The sequence below is a fragment of the Mustela erminea genome, chromosome 4 (genome assembly GCF_009829155.1).
Source record: "Mustela erminea isolate mMusErm1 chromosome 4, mMusErm1.Pri, whole genome shotgun sequence".
Lineage (NCBI taxonomy): Eukaryota > Metazoa > Chordata > Mammalia > Carnivora > Mustelidae > Mustela > Mustela erminea.
Genome location: NC_045617.1, coordinates 14,222,040 through 14,238,637, shown reverse-complemented (window position 1 = coordinate 14,238,637; position 16,598 = coordinate 14,222,040). Strand labels below are relative to the sequence as shown.

The 16,598-nt window shown below is 37.2% G+C and overlaps 1 protein-coding gene across 16 annotated transcripts in view; it reads right to left on the bottom strand.

Annotated features, from left to right (window-relative positions):
• SYNE1 (spectrin repeat containing nuclear envelope protein 1) overlaps positions 1 to 16,598 on the bottom strand; it is a 462,745-nt gene that overhangs the window by 343,913 nt on the left and 102,234 nt on the right. For 13 of the 16 annotated variants that reach the window (XM_032338689.1, XM_032338697.1, XM_032338702.1 and 10 more), the window contains exons 4-7: positions 13,453 to 13,548; positions 9,765 to 9,848; positions 3,698 to 3,718; positions 3,132 to 3,224 (exon numbers count right to left, since the gene is read on the bottom strand). In XM_032338689.1, coding sequence (XP_032194580.1) covers positions 3,132 to 3,224; positions 3,698 to 3,718; positions 9,765 to 9,848; positions 13,453 to 13,548 — 294 coding nt within the window. The remainder of the gene's footprint in view (positions 1 to 3,131; positions 3,225 to 3,697; positions 3,719 to 9,764; positions 9,849 to 13,452; positions 13,549 to 16,598) is intronic. The other 3 variants (XM_032338695.1, XM_032338699.1, XM_032338700.1) reach the window with 2 other exon arrangements.

The window sequence follows — 16,598 nt, the reverse complement described above, 5'->3', positions numbered from 1 at the left end:
GATTTGTATTTCCCTGAGGCGAGTGATGTGGAATACTTTTTCATGTGTCTGTTGGCCATCTGGATGTCTTCTTTGCCGAAATGTTTGTTCATGTCCTCTGCCTATTTCTTGATTGGGTTATTTGTTCCTTGGGTGTCCAGTTTGATAAGTTCTTTTTTTTTTTTTTTTTAAAGATTTTATTTATTCATTTGACACAGAGAGATCACAAGTAGGCAGAGAGGCAGGCAGAGAGAGAGAGAGGAGGAAGCAGGCTCCCCGCGGAGCAGAGAACCCGATGCGGGACTCGATCCCAGGACCCTGAGATCATGACCTGAGCCGAAGGCAGCGGCTTAACCCACTGAGCCACCCAGGCGCCCGATAAGTTCTTTATATATTTTGGATACTAGCCCTTAATCTGATATGTCATTTGCAAATATCTACTCCCATTCGGTCAGTTGTCTTTTGGTTTTGTTGACTGTTTCCTTTGCTATGCAAAAGCTTTTGATCTTGATGAAGTCCCAATAGTTCATTTTGGCCCTTGCTTCCCTTGCCTTTGGCGATGTTTCTAGGAAGAAGTTGTTGCAGCTGAGGTCGAAGAGGTTGCTGCCTGTGCTCTCTTCAGGGATTTTGATGGATTCTCACATTGAGGTCCTTCATACATTTTGAGTCTATTTTCGTGTGTGGTATAAGGAAATGGTCCAATTTCCTTTTTCTGCATGTGGCTGTCCAACTTTCCCAACACCATTTGTTGAAGAGACTTTTTTTCCATTGGACATTCTTTCCTGCTTTGTGGAAGATTAGTTGACCATAGGTCTATTTCTGGGCTCTCTATTCTGTTCCATTGATCTATGCGTCTGTTTTTGTGCCAGAACCATACTGTCTTGATGATGACAGCTTTGTAATAGAACTTGAAGTCTGGAATTGTGATGCCATCAACTTTGGCTTTCTTTTTCAACATTCCTCTGGCTATTCAAGGTCTTTTCTGCTTCCATATAAATTTTAGGATTATTTGTTCCATTTTTTTGAAAAAAAAAAATGGATGGGATTTTGATAGGGATTGCATTAAACGTGTAGATGGCTTTAGGTAGCATAGATATTTTCACAATATTTGTTCTTCCAATCCATGAGCATGAAACATTTTTCCATTTCTGTGTGTCTTCCTCAATTTCTTTCATGAGTACTTTTGATGTCCATTAACATGGTAAATTGTTTTCCACCCCCTCACTTTAAATCCAGAGGTGCCTTTGGGTCTAAAATGAGCTTCTAGTAGACAGCATATTGATGGGTTTTGTTTTTTATCCATTCTGAGGCCCTGTGTCTTTTGGTTGGGGCATTTAGCCCATTTACACTCAGGGTAACCATTGAGAGATATGAATTTAGTGCCATTGCATTGTCTGTAAGGTGACTGTTACTGTGTATTGTTTCTGTTCCTTTCTGGTCTACTACTTTTAGGCTCTCTCTTTGCTTAGAGGACCCCTTTCAATATTTTCTGTAGGGCTGGTTTGGTGTTTTAAAATTTTTTTTTTGTTTTTGTTTATCCTGGAAGCTTTTTATCTCTCCTTCTATTTTCAATGATAGCCTAGCAGGATATAGTATTCTTGGCTACATGTCTTTCTCATTTAGTGCTCTGAATATATCACACCACTTTTTTCTGGCCAGCCAGGTCTCTGTGAATAAATCTGTCATCAACCTAATATTTTTACCACTGTATGTTACAGACTTCATTTCCTAGGCTGCTTTCAGGATTTTCTCTTTGTCCCTAAGACTTGTAAGTTTTACTATTAGTTGATGGGGTGTGGACTTATTCTTATTGATTTTGAGGGGGATTCTCTGCACCTCCTTGATTTTGATGTTTGTTCCCTTTGCCATACTAGGGAAATTCTCTACAATAATTTGCTCCAATATACCTTCCACTCCCCTCTTTCTTCTTCTTCTGGAATCCCAATTATTCTAATATTGTTTCATCTTATGGTATCACTTATCTCTCGAATTCTCCCCTCAATGCCCAGTAGTTGTTTGTGTCTCTTTTGCTCAGCTTCTTTATTCTCTGTCCTTTGGTCTTCTATATTACTAATTCTCTCTTCTGCCACATTTATCCTAGCAGCAAGAGCCTCTGTTATTTATTACACCTCATTAATAGCTTTTTTGATTTCAGCTTAGTTAGATTTTAGTTCCTTTATTCCTCGAGAGGGGCTTTTATTTCTCCAGTGTTTCTCTAATATCTTCCATGCCTTTTTTGAGCCCAGCTAACACCTTGAGAATCATCATTCTGAACTCTAGATTTGATATGTAACCAATATCCATATTGATTAGGTCCCTAGCCTTTGGTACTGCCTCTTGTTCTTGTTCTTTTTTTTTTTTTTTTTGTGGTGAGTTTTTCCCTCTTGTCATTTTATCCAAATAAGAATATATGAACAAGAGAATAAAATACTAAAAGGATGGCAAAGACCCCAGAAAAATGTGCATTAACCAAATCAGAAAAGACCCCAAATTGTGGGGAAAAGAAAGGGGGTAAAAAGAAGTTAAAATATATATATATATTAGACTGGTGAATAGAACAGAGCCACTCACTTGATTCTGGGTGTATTTTGGTCTCTTAGAAGAAACTACTTTCCAAAATTTTAAAGAAAGAAAAACATATATATATATATATACACACACACACAAAAATAAGGGTAAACACAATGAAGGATTGGATATGACTGTAAAGATGAAAAATTTTTAAAAATTCTAAAAATGGAGTCGGTAAGATAAGTTGGTTGGGAAAAAGAAGGAAAAGAAAGTGGAGAGAATTTGCTCAAGCTCCCCTTAATTCTAATAGGAACATAAAACTGGTCCCTTCTAGACAACCACAACAAAAATTTCCTCAACTCTTTCTACACCAATATTTTATCTCCATTGTGCCCTGCTCACTTTTCAGATTAAGTATCGATGTCACAGTTCTCTGGCAGAGTTCCCTATATAACATCTTTGCAGGGAAGAAAAGGAAATTTTTCTGCTAACAAAAAACAATGTACACAGGAAAGTCAAGTTTCTGCTCACTTGAGAATCAACCCCAAAGGCAGGGCAAATGAGAGTACTACTAAAATTTCCACCACTACCTCCATCCATGACATTACATCAACTGAAAAGGGAGCTATATAGTACAATACCTGGAAATATAGAATAATGGTCCACATCAATCCGAGAACTATTGATGGTCGGCCGTCAGCTATATCAGTGGAGTTAATGTTGACTAATTTAATCTGTTTAAAAAGAAAAACTGTACTAGTAATGTACTAGAAGATTATAGGCCATCTAATTATGCAATTATTAGCACTTTATTAGACATCAGTTGGACAATTTGATCATGCCTCTATAGTGATACACAAGAGTAAGTTGGGTGAGCCATCAAAACAAACAAGTACATGGTTTCAGTGGAAATTTCAGGAGCATTCATTAGGTGCACACAATAAAAACATCCATAGAATGAATTTCAAAAAATTGTTTTAAGTTGAAAAAATATGACATCATGCAGGAAATTACCAACAAAACACCACACAGGGGAAAAAAAAGGTTATTTTTTTACATTTAGAAGTTGACTGGAACTTAAAAGAAACTGTGATGAGTAGTTTAAAAAAATGCACTTACTTTGAAGTTTGTTACCAAATAGCATGAAACTTATGTTCTCTTTTACCTATAAAAGTCAGGAGTTAAAAATTCTAAAATTTGTACTAACCGGTGATCCTCTGTACATGGACTGACATGAAAAACAAAGGGAGAAGATGATATACATACATAAATATTTTTTCAAAATCAGAGTTATTTGTTCAAAGGGAATAAAAATGTAGGTATAAATTTAGAACAAGATTTGGGGAATACATTATAAAGACAAAAGAAAGCAAGAAATAATAAAGTAGAAGAGACCATTAGGGTTTAGTTCCTGACTTTTGAGCATTCCGGATAGATGTTAACCCGTCTACAGTTGTCTCTAATTATTACCCTCCTAACTATTAAAACTGTTATTTCCTAAGTTCCAGCAAAATGGACATCTATCTTAGCCATTCTCAAAAGAATATGATTAACAACTGCTCACCAACCTTTCAATAATCCCTAAACAAAGTAGGAAAAAAAATAAAGTAATCCTTAGATTTCTAGTTCAATAGTTCTCAGACAAGATTTAATACCTTGTGTTATTAAGAATAAAGTTCAGAAGTTTGTAAATGGTTAAATCAGGCGTAAAATCATCCCACAAATACGTTACTCTGGAATAATCAGTTTAAATTTATGAGTAGAGTAAAAATTAGCACAAAAATCACTGTAAATAATCTGAAATATACCTATGAATGAAATTCATTCATCAGGTTTAGAAACAGGGAAAAAAAATTCAGAAATTCATAGATTACAGGCTTATGTACCTATTTCTTTTAAACCTAGCACAACATGAGACAAATAAAGCATGTCTGTGGAAAACAAAGAACATCTTTTTTTTTAACCTTTTATGACAGAACCTATTGCAATGTCCAAAATCAATTACTCTCATTTGCAGCTTCTCCAGCAATGTCCAAAATCAATTACTCTCATTTGCAGCTTCTCCAGAATTTTCTCCACATCCATTTTAGTATCCACAGGACACAGATATATAATACATGCTAATAACCATAAGATTAATACCTTCCATAAATAGCAGATTATTTATCTTTCCTTATACATCTTTCTTTTTAAAAATGATGAGTTGAATTTTTTACCTCACTATGAAGTTAACATATTGAACTTTTGCTAGAACCTGAAGCTATTTTGCTCAACTTCTGAAGAAGAAATGCTTTTCATAATTATTTTTTCTCTTAAAAACTGTGTTTTCCATAATGGGATTATGGAATTTATTCTTATTGGGCTTACGGAACTTATCCTATTAAATTCTTAATAGCTTAGGAGTGTGTGATGGGCAATAGAGACATTCAAAGAGAATGAAGAATTCCCAGGAACCAGAAAGAGAATGGGATCACATTGATCAAAGTCACCTTTGACCTGCTGACCTTGGGGGTACAGCTCAAGAATCTGCTTTAACAAAATCTCTAGTTTTTTTTTTTTTTTATTCTGATGCATGTCAATATTCGAGAATCCTGTACCAGACAACTGGTATTTATGGCCCAGGGAATCTGGGGAAATTTGATTTTGCAAGCTAGAGGCCCATATGGACAGATGTGTATTTCCCCCAAAATCACATGTTGAGGCCCTAATCCCTAGTTTGACCATATTTAGAGACAGGACCTTTAAGGAGGTAATTAAAGTCAAATGAGGTACTAAGAGTGGGCCCTAATCCAATAGAACTGGTGTTCTTATGAGAAGAAGAGATACCAGAGCTCTTTCTCTCTCTCTCCCCACCCACACAGAGGAAAGGCCACAAGAGGACACAGTGAGTAAGTGCCTATCTGCAAGCAGGAAGAGACAAAGAAACCAACTCTCTGGTACCTTGATCTTAAACCTCCAGCCTCCAGAACTGTGAAAAAATAAATTTCTGTTATTGAAGCCGTCCAGTGTGTGGTAATGCTATGGTAGCCATAACAGATTAATACAAGGCCCACAGATACTTCCAAAAAATATTCCAATTATTTGGGAATAAATTTTTTTAAAAATTTAAATTAAAATTTCAGATTCCTTGCTGGAAATTAGAAATTGGAAAGCTTAACGCATGGATGCATTGCCACTTTATACTAGTTGCTCTCTACAATGAGGTGTAGAGTAAGTCATTCTAGCCATTGATACAGGCAGCCAACTACCTGCATTATTTAATAAATTACTTTAAATCCAGATTGCTGACTTCTCTTGTTTAATTGGAAAATCTGGGATCCCTGTGCTTGCATTTCATTGAGGCAACTATAGCTGGAACTGAATGTTCGCTTCCATTTTCTGGACAGGGCACAAAACTTGCTTAATTCTCCTGTTTCCATAATTAGCCTCTAACTCACATCATCTTTGAGATTCTCCTGTTTCCATAATTAGCCTCTAACTCACATCATCTTTGAGATTACCTATTCCTGACTTTACAGGAACCTAAATTTATGTCGCTTGTCTACACTAAGGGAAGTTTTAGAAAAACTGGTCAGTGGTTGGCTCCTTGTGTTACTGTTTGGAATGACCTACATGATACCTTCCTGGAGAAAGAAACTGGTGGAAATGGTACTGGATTTACTCATTAGAATCACATTTACACGGTTCCTATCAGGTTCCAATCCTACTGATTTATTCCTTAATCAAGCCAGAATTCAAGGACTAAATTGATTTTCTATTACCTAAAGTAAAAAATCTAAGTGAGGGCAAATTAAGTCCAAAGGTCAAAAATAAATCCCTGAAAATATGTTTGAGATATAAGTTCTTAGATGATAAAAATAAAATAAATAGTGGGGGGGGGCGCTAAAGAGCCTCAAAAAAACTCATTCCCCCACAGTCAAATTTTATTACTTAGGGCTGTTCTGTGAAAATGATCTTGTGTAAAACAAGTCCTCTGTGAAAAGAAGATTCTTTGGTCTTTTTTGCAAACAATGCCTTTATAGGTTAAGTCCTTAAATTTTCCCCAAGACATTAGCAAGAGGAGTTTTATTTTTATATTCTAGCCAATGAAGGATAGATAGCTCAGAACAAAGTAGGACACTATAGTTATAGAGGTAAAAATGGGAGACCCAATGACTTGGAAGACTATAAATATCTTGTTCGACATAGCTTTTTCAGCTTTCTATGAAAAACTCATGGAGGAATCTGGAAGAAGAGGAACACTCCATTAATAATGATATTAGTGATCTGGAAACAATGTCCAATATTCTATAAGAAGCTAATATCATTTTTCTACACCATCATAACGTTCAGAATCTCCCTTTGGCACAGAGTCTGCACAGCTGACTGCATTTTACATCATTTCACTGTACTACCAGCTGATCAACATATAAATTATTTAATGAACAGAATCAAGTATTTTGGTATTTTCTAGAGTTCCGGTTGTATGGAAAGTACCCACATATGCATTTGGGTAGTAAATAGATGAATTTAGTATATATAGATTTTGAAGGAAATAGTTAAATCATTCTATTTCCTAGGGGTATCTAGAGATCCATTTGTAAAGGTGGTTTTGGTACAGCCACAGACACCTGAATTCCCACAAGTTGGGAAAAGGCTAAATATAAACCAGTTGGTGCAACTGGTTTGCAAGGAAACATGGCAATACCTAACAAATCACATACACACTTTTGACCCTGCAATCACACTTTTAGGAATTCACCCGGAAAATACCCTTCTAATAGTGTGAAAGTATGGGTGGACAGCCATTCATTGCATCACTGTGTTTGAAAAATACTAGAAACACCATAAATGCCCACTCATAAGAGAGTGGTTGAATGAACTCTGGCACATCCAGATAATGAATGCAGCTTTGAAAAAGAATGAGGAGGATCTCCATGAACCGATCTGAAAGATTTCCAGGATGTACTACTAAATGAGAAAAGCAAAGTGCAAGAATGTATTATAGGATGTTATCCTTCATGTAAAAAAAAAAGGAGCGTGTACGGAAATACATCTGCTAATTTATGCAAAAAAAAAAAATGTTGGCAGAATAAATTAGAAGCTAGAGATTGGTTCCCTGAGATGAGATAGAGAATGAAAGGGAGAAAGATGGGAATGGAATAGAAAGGATAACAAGGGGTTGCCTCCTTGAAGCATGACGTTTACTCTTGGAATCATCATAATGTCTCCCCAAAATAAAAACAATAATAATCATCAATACCAACTAGAATGTGTGTGTGTGAAAGAAGGCATTACTCAAAACTGAATATACCTTGGTTACCTAACTCTATTACAAAAGACGGACATAATCACACTGAAGGGAGTAAAAAAGAACAAAAGTAACAAGTAAATCTGGAATAGTCTTTTTGACCGAATGCTGTAATACTAAAGACCAAAAGACCTATACATACACACTGTTCTCCAGTGAGTATATCTGTTTCTCACAGGGGCGTGGTGAGCAAGTCTTAAATAATTTTATGTCTATACTCAGATTAAAAAATGGGTGAATGCATTAGAGATGAGACCCAGGTATCTCATTGTCAGAGAACACCGAAACAAGTAAGCATGGAAGACCATTAGCGAACCTTGCGGTATTGGACTGTAATCAGAAGCATCAGTTTAAACTCATGGTTTACACACACACACACAGAAGGGAGGCAGGGGGAGACAGAGAAACATATATGCATATACCTGGATTAATAAATATTCATATTTTCTAGATCTGTCTGTTGAGAGGGCCTGGGGGCAATGAAACTTCAGTAGCAATGAGCACACCTAGCACTCAAATGTCGCTCACTAATAAAAAGGACAAAGCTTGCTTAGGGAAGTGGTAGATTCCCGAACTGGAGCAGGAAAAATATAAATGTGGAAAAGCTGAAAAATATAAAATGAGGAAAAATATAAATGAGGAAAAGCCTGAAAAAGGATGGGGCTGGGGCACCTGGGTGGCTCAGTGGGTTAAGGTCTCTGTCTTCAGCTTGGGTCGTGATCCCAGGGTCCTGGGATCGAGCCCCGCATGGGGCTCTCTGCTCAGCAGGGAGCCTGCTTCCTTTCCTCTCTCTCTGCCTGCCTCTCTGCCTACCTGTAATCTGTCAGATAAATAAATAAAATCTTTAAAAAAAAAAAAAAAGGATGGGGCCATATTAAAAGAGTATAGGAGCCAGCCTGAAAGAAATCTCAATGGCCAAAGCTAGAACAATTTGAGTATTATTATTATTAATGGATAATAATATTAATTGGATTATAATTATAGAATAAGTCCATGCCAAAATAAAGAGCTGAATAAGTAAACAAATGGCGGGGGGGGGGGGACAACCTTTACTCAGAGAACAATTTCAATTAATACATGTGAAAGGACTGAGGGAAACACAAAATCACCAGTAGGCAAACACCACAGAAATAATTACTGAAGGCAATCAATGCTAAAATCAGTAAGCAAAGTTTGCCGAGAAGCAGAATATCAGCCCAATAGCAGTTATCTCCCCTAAGTTATTTCTCAATTTTAAAGGAAAAAATAGTAACTTTATCATAAAAAAAAAACACTGCAGAAAACCTTGCCAAGTGATTGAGGTTAACATCACCAGCAACAAGACTTAGCAAGCCTAGATCTGCTAACATGATGCCCTGAGAAGAATACAATATCACTTCCTTGGAATTCTTTCCACAAATGTATAAATAATCTCAATCGAATCTTGAGGAAACATCAAACAAAACCAAATTGAGAGACCTTCTGCAAAAACAACTGACCGGCAGCTATTCTCAAGGTCGTGGAGGACAAGGAAAGACAAAGTAATAGAGTGGAAGAGACCAAGGAGCCACAACAATTAGAGGCAAGGTGTGGTACTGGATTGGATCCTGGAGAGAAGTAAGACATTAATGGAAAAATGGATGAAATTAGACTAATGTCTATGCTTTAATGAATGGTATCACACCAATTTTAAATTCCTTCTTTAATAATTGTGCTATGTATATAGCACAAGTATATATATGAATATATGAGCGCATACACACACAAACACACAAACACGTACTAGGTATGTAAGTTCCTCACATTACAGGAAGCTGCCCAAAGTATAGACAGGAAATCTCTGCCCTTTTTTGCCACTTTTCTGTAAATCTAGGATTATTTTACAATAATATGGAATGTCTCACTGTATAATTTACATGCAGTGTTTTTACTGCACAGCCAACTTGAAAAACATCAGTATGCCCACACCTTCTTCTTTAAAAAGGTGTTTTGTTTTGTCTCTTACCTTCCTTCCTTCAAGGAACTTGAGTGCCGTGCCAATATTGGCCACAGCATGGATTCGTTTCATACGGCGTCCTTGTTCACAAGGCTATAAACAGGAAGGAATAGGAATAAAAAAAAATGCACACACTAAAAATATAATTATAAGATGAATTTAAATGGATTAAAAATAGACTTGAAGAATATTCAAGAACAACATCAATTTCTATAAAGTTTAGTAGAAACACAAAGGAGCATTATCGCCACAGCAGCTGGAAGGTACACTAATTTACTCAACAAAGACTCATTCTCAGCTCATCTGTTGATATAACTGCCTGTCAGGTTTCTGTATGCCAAGAGCAGAAATTTGTAAAATTCCCATGTTGCCTACTGAGACTGTCCCTCCTATATGTGAGGAAACACTTATATGAAAAGTGCTCTTGGTACATACGTGCATGCGGTTATTTTAAATCAAGCTGCAACGAGCATGGGGTTGCATGTATCTTTTTGAACTGGTGTTTTGTTTCTTTTATTGTGTACTCTCAAGTGGATTGTTCGGTTTCTGCAAAGTGTTAAGGAGTTTTTTAAGGAGAGGGTTAACCAAATGGATAAGAAGTAAGTTTCTCTGAAGTCCTTAACTCTTTCCTATTGCTACTCTTATTCTAATTTTTCAATGACAAGTCATCATATTCTTTAAAAAAAAAAAATCCTAAGTGCAAATTAAATTTAGTGCTCCTATATTTATGGGCAATTAAAGATATATAATCCCTGATTCATTTAAAGAGTAAATGTTCCACAAATAATCAAAGAACGTAGAGAAATCTAAGAACAGTAATTAAAAAATTAAAAATACCCTAAGACTTTAAATAAAATCATAGAGATTTCTCAAGAGATGCTGGCAGTTCAAGGACACTAACCCATTTGGCTCCATTTCCCAGATAATAGCGGTCAGAGTCAGAGTCCCAGGCTACATGAACCCTGATGTTAAGCATAGTGTTCTTAATAGAGTTATATTTTTGAGATATTATAGAATTCCTGAATAGTATTAATGCTCCTGAGAGAAATGGTCTTACCCACATTCTCCCTTTGAAAGCTCTAAAAAGATGCCAAGGATACTCATTCCTTCAAATGGTATTTCTCATGTTAATGTGGTCCTGGACCATAATAACCTGCACAAAATTTAAAAAACCATTTTCATTTCCAAGGTTTATTTATAATTTCAGAGTAATCTCATTTCATGTAATTCAGAATCTTGAAGGACTCCCATAAATAAATAAGAAAGGTTAAACTGGAAATTGCCACTGCATGTTTCCGTTTTCTTACCCACTAAGTAAGAACGCTGAGATTCTTTTCGAAATTTCTTCTAGCTTCAAGGTCTTATAATTCTATGTCTGAATGAGTATGGCACTTAAACAGAAGTAAGTCTCTTATGTAAAAATATTTACTTTTTCTAGAATCATCTAGATTGGCAATTAAATGCCCATCAAGATTTCTATACTTTGTTGGTCAAGTACACTGGCAAATTTATTGATGTGGAAGCTTATACCTCTTTAATAACCAACTGAATTATAACAAAGGTTCCTTTAACCTTCTAGTAAAGAGCTTAATTCAGGAAGATATATAAAGATGGCCAATTATATCTGGAAACCAAGGCTGTACTGTCAATGACTCCCACATCTGGATGCTAATCCAGTTTATTTAGCTCATGCATATACTTGTATATTGCAGATTAGCTTTTCATACGGGTTTGGTTTGATTCCCCCAAAGCAGAGTGTGAGACAAGGTCTTGGGTGCATGTAGTTTATTGGGGAGGTGACTATAGGTAGTGAGAGTGAGGAGAGGTATGGAGAGTAAGACAGGGAAGAAGGAAAGTGCTTTTGAGGATTCCCACTGCGAGCGACTGGGCCTCAGTCCTGCTGGGGATCCAAGCACTCTATAAAATATGTCACAGAATTGTCCCTCCTACAAATTGAAGGCTGAGCATTTATTCATGGACTCCCATCTCCACTGGTTGAGGGCCCTTAGGGATTACTAATGCTTCCATAGTTCAGGGCTGCCTTAAGCAACTTGTGCCTTTGATAAAAAGCCAAGAGAATGGAATCCTGGAGACCTGTTAAGAGGACCTGAGGCAAGGTGCTACTACAGTGTGTGGGCAATGCCCTCCACCGTCTGAAATCGCACTCACTGAAGAGGGAGGCAAGCTGAGATGTCACAAGGGGAGCTGAAAGCATCCACCACAATGTGCATCCTAGTAGATAAATGATTTACACAAAGTTAGCATCAGTTTGTAATTTTCCAACAAACTCTTTTACAAAAGCTATTCTGAGGACTCTGCACAAAATTAACTGGAAATTGATGTTTAGGCAAAAACACTTAAAAAACTCAATTACCCAAGTAATAATGATGGGGCAGCTGTTGCCAAGAAGCAGTAGATAAAGAAAAGATGAGTACTCCCAATTTTGGACTCTGTGTCTAACATGTTAGACAATATTTTGAAGATTATTTCCTAGGTACCTTTTTGTAATTATGACAGACAACATTTATAAGTAGTTCATCTTTGCAAACTTCTTACCTCTCTACTACTCTGAAATAATAAAAGATAAGCCAGAAAAATGAAATACAGATCTTCCTCAACTTACATCGGGGTTATATCCCAATAAGCTTATTTTACGTTGGACATACTGCAAAACAAAAATGCATTTAATATCTCTAACCTACCAGACATCACAGCTTCACCTAGCTCACCTGAAACATGCTCGGACCACTTACATTCACCTGCATTTGGGCAAAATCATCTCATATAACATACCTTACAATGGAGTGTTTAATATTTCATGTAATTTACTCAATACTGAACTGAAAGTGAAAAACAGGAATGTCTGTGTGGGTACAGAATGGTTGCAAGTGTACTGGCTCTTTACCCTCACGATCACGTGGCTCACTGGGAGCTGTGGCCCTCACCACTGCTCAGCATCCCAAGAGAGGACCATCCCGTGTGTCACTAGCCCAAGAAAAGATCCAAATTCAAAATTTTAAGTATGGTTTTTACTGAATGTGTCCTGCTTTCACACCACCACGAAGTCAAAAAGTCATGACGTTGAACCACTGTAGGTTGGGGGCTGTTTGTACTTTATTATTAAGTAATGTAGAAAAAGACATTCTGTAGTTCACTGTCAATGTGCTTTTTTTCACTCTGCTGGTTCCACCGCACCTAAAAAAAAGCTGTTGCTGTGACACATGATTGACGATGGAGGATGTCCACAAGTGTATGGAGAATGTCATGCTGATTTCCAACTTAATTTTCAACAAACAGCTACATAAATACTGCACAGTTATGCACCAACAATCCTTCCCAAATGGAAAGCAAACACTATGAGCTGAGGTAGTGTTAATCTGCAAGTCATCGTCCTGGATGCCACACAGAGCCAGAAGACGAACATGACAGATTAGTGATGAAATTCTTTTACTCTGCATTCTCAGGGAGCCACTATGACATAGAACATTTCAGATCCACTAAAGGTGTGTCAGAATGCTAAAGGGAATTTATTCTCAGCTCCCGGAAGTGGCTGACAGGCTAGTGTTTCCAAGGTATTACCAACTACAAGAAGAGAACTTTGTCTTACAGGGACAGCACCCTTTCCACTCCCAATTCCACACCCTCAAATTCCAAAGGGGGACAATTTGACAAGTGTGGTCACAGGAAAAGTCCTTACCAGTTTCTGTCCAGAGAGAACCTCCAGAAGAGCAAGTAGCTTAACACCATCTTTCATGTCTTCAAAAAGATCATCTACTGCCATTGGGGGTTTCCGCTGTAAGATTAAAAAAACAAACAAACAAAAAGAATAAATGCAAAAAATGCTTCTCTCTCTCTCTGTCATACTTTTGCCACTCATTTTTGTGAAATCTGTAGGAACAATTTCTAAATACATAAATTATTTTGGATCTGATTGGCAATTACCAATTATAGCAGAAAAACAACCCTTTGAAGAGAAACTTACTCAAAAACCTCAGGATACTTAATGCTTGGGTTTTCGTATACATACCAGCTTTCTATAAAGGAATTTTTGCAAGGGTCAAAGAGATGTTATGGGGTAAGAGAAGGAAAATAAGTCACTATCAACATAAAAGATAAGAGAGACATTAATGCAGGGCCTAAATACAGAAGAGGAGGTGCCCCAGATAAACTATCAACCTCCCAACCTCACTGCGGGCTAGTACGTTACCACGGCTTCCCGGAGCCTGTTCTCACCACAGCAACCTCCTTAGCTCAGTGGCCAGCTGTGGGAGCATTGCTAGCACAACTAGGGCTGCAGTTTGAAACTCCTGTGGGTTAGCTGGCCATGTCCTGTTCCACAGCCTGACAAATCCAGTTCGGCTGTCTTCAGAACATGGAACTGAACCCAGAGGATCACAAGTGAAAGATTACAGACTGATCAGTACAAATCCATCACCACTACTGGAAAAATAAGTCAAAGCCCATTCTCCATTCATGGAGGGTTTTTTGTTGTTGTTGTTGTTGTTTTGTTTTGTTTTTAATAAAGATCACTAAAATACCTATGTACTAGGCTTTGTCAAACCTTGAATTAAGGTCTCTCTTGGCTCAGAAGAAAGGGAAGTGGGGCACCTGGGTGGCTCAGAGGGTTAAGTGTCTGCCTTTGGCTCAGGTCATGATCCCAGGGTTCTGGGACTGAGCCCCACATGGGTTCTACTTCTTTGCTGGCTGCTCTCCCTGCTTGTGCTTGCTTTCTCTTAAAAGAAAGAAAGAAAGAGAGAGAGGGAGGGAGGAAGGAAGGAAAGAAGTAACAATGCTATTGTTCATGGTCAGTGGAGGATTGATGTCTTCAGATTTCTCACAGAATGAGAGCTTTTCCATTCATTACCTGGGCTCAAGCTCTACAGTTTTCTGGTTCTCACTGAAACATGTTAAAAGTCTAATGCTATATTTCTGACTTTATCCAATTGTCTTTCTTTCTAAAAAAGAAAAAAGACAGGAAAAGTTCTATGTAGAGATATTTAATCACCAAATGGTTTATTGAAATGAGACTTTTTTTCTCTAACCACTGATAGAAAGCATTTATATTTCTCCTATAACTGCATGAATTACGGTCTCTGAATGGTACGATTCTAATTTTAAACGCATTTTCTCTCTTTATAAAATGAACAGCTGAATACATTTTGTTCTTATGCTGTGAAATACATGTTCAAAAATAACAGAGTTTTCATTTTTCAGGCATTCTCTTATATTCCATTATTCACACTGCTTATTATTAATATAGCAAAAATGTAATAATGACTTTATATTCTAAGCATGTAAATAAAATTATTACTGAGCTACAATGAAAACTATTCAGTGTGATAAGAATCAAAATTATTGTATTGGTTATATGTAATCATTAAAAATGCAACCTGTTTATCATGCAAAATGTCCATTTGTATCCTAGTAATATAAATGCAGCATAACAATGAGGAAAAAGTTAATAAATATGTGATATATTCAGTGAACAAATGCAAATGAAGTTTTTCTTATACTGTGTTAACCTGAAAATATATAAAGAAAATGAAATAGAGCAGGGAATTTTCTTGAAATGATAAAAATTCTAAGAAATTTGAAACAAAAAAAAACAAGTCACATCCATTCATTCTGCCTTTGTTTACTTTTGTTTTTAAGATTTACTTATTTATTTGAGATTGTGCATGAGAGAGAGAGAGAGAGAGTGTGTGTGTGTAGGGAGTAGGGGGAGGGGCAGAAGGAGAGGGAGAGTCCCAAGCTGACTCCACACGGAGCCTGGGGCTTGCTCTCACCACCCTGAGATCATGACCTGAACCAAAACCAAGAGTTAGACGCTCAACGGACTGAGCCACCCAGGCAGCTCCCATTCTGCCTTTAAACACAAACTCGTCTCTGCCACTTTGAAGACCATTTTCTTGTGAACCTCTTCTGCCACTCACGTATCTCCTGTTGAATCGACGGCTGCCCCACAGTCTACCTTCCCCCGCCACCAGGTGCTTCTGCACAGGCTTATGGACACAACCGGTGGGTCAGTAGTGACCACTGAGCAACTCAGCTCATCAGCCTCTCTGTGCTGACTGCTGGGACCAACCTCTCCCTCATCTATTCTTCCCCAAACCTCTTTGATGAGTCTGCCTTGTTCACTCTCCTTTCTTTCTGACTATGGCCATCACCAAGATCAATCCTGATTCCTCTGTTCTCCACAGAATGCTATCTGGATACACATAACTCTTGAATCCTTCTGTCCAGGTAAATGACAGGCCCTCAATATATAATATTGGTGGAATGACTCACTGAATAAATGAATAAATGCAATTAAAAAAAATTTTTTTGTAGCCCCTATGTGCACATTAATGGCTCTTAAAATGTGGTACATATATAATGGGTAAAGAAAAAGCTCTTGTTTCCAGGCAATCAGACTGCAACTCAACACAGAATATCTTGTTTTTGAGTATCTTATTCTCAGTAAGAACTCATCAAGTATTTGTTGGAGAAATGACTGAAGTTTCCAGTCTGCACGACAAAGAAGGGAAGATGGTTTTTATTTCAAGAACAGATACCTAAAATCCTCTCACTTCCCTCTTTCTCTGCTTCGTAAATTCCTGCTTGATTTTCATGACTCAGCTCATCATATGTAATATTTTTCAGTTTTCCCACTAGAATTAAATCCCTCTTTTGCCCTAAATATATTGTTCAGATTAGAATGATCATGTTGCATTACAATTGGTTATTTACAAATCTGTGTCTCTAGGAATTCAGATCATGGGGCAGTTTCTTGAAGATAAAGAAGTTGGATATATCATTAGATACCTAATACCAGGCACAGTGCTTGGCACTAGTTGGCAATAA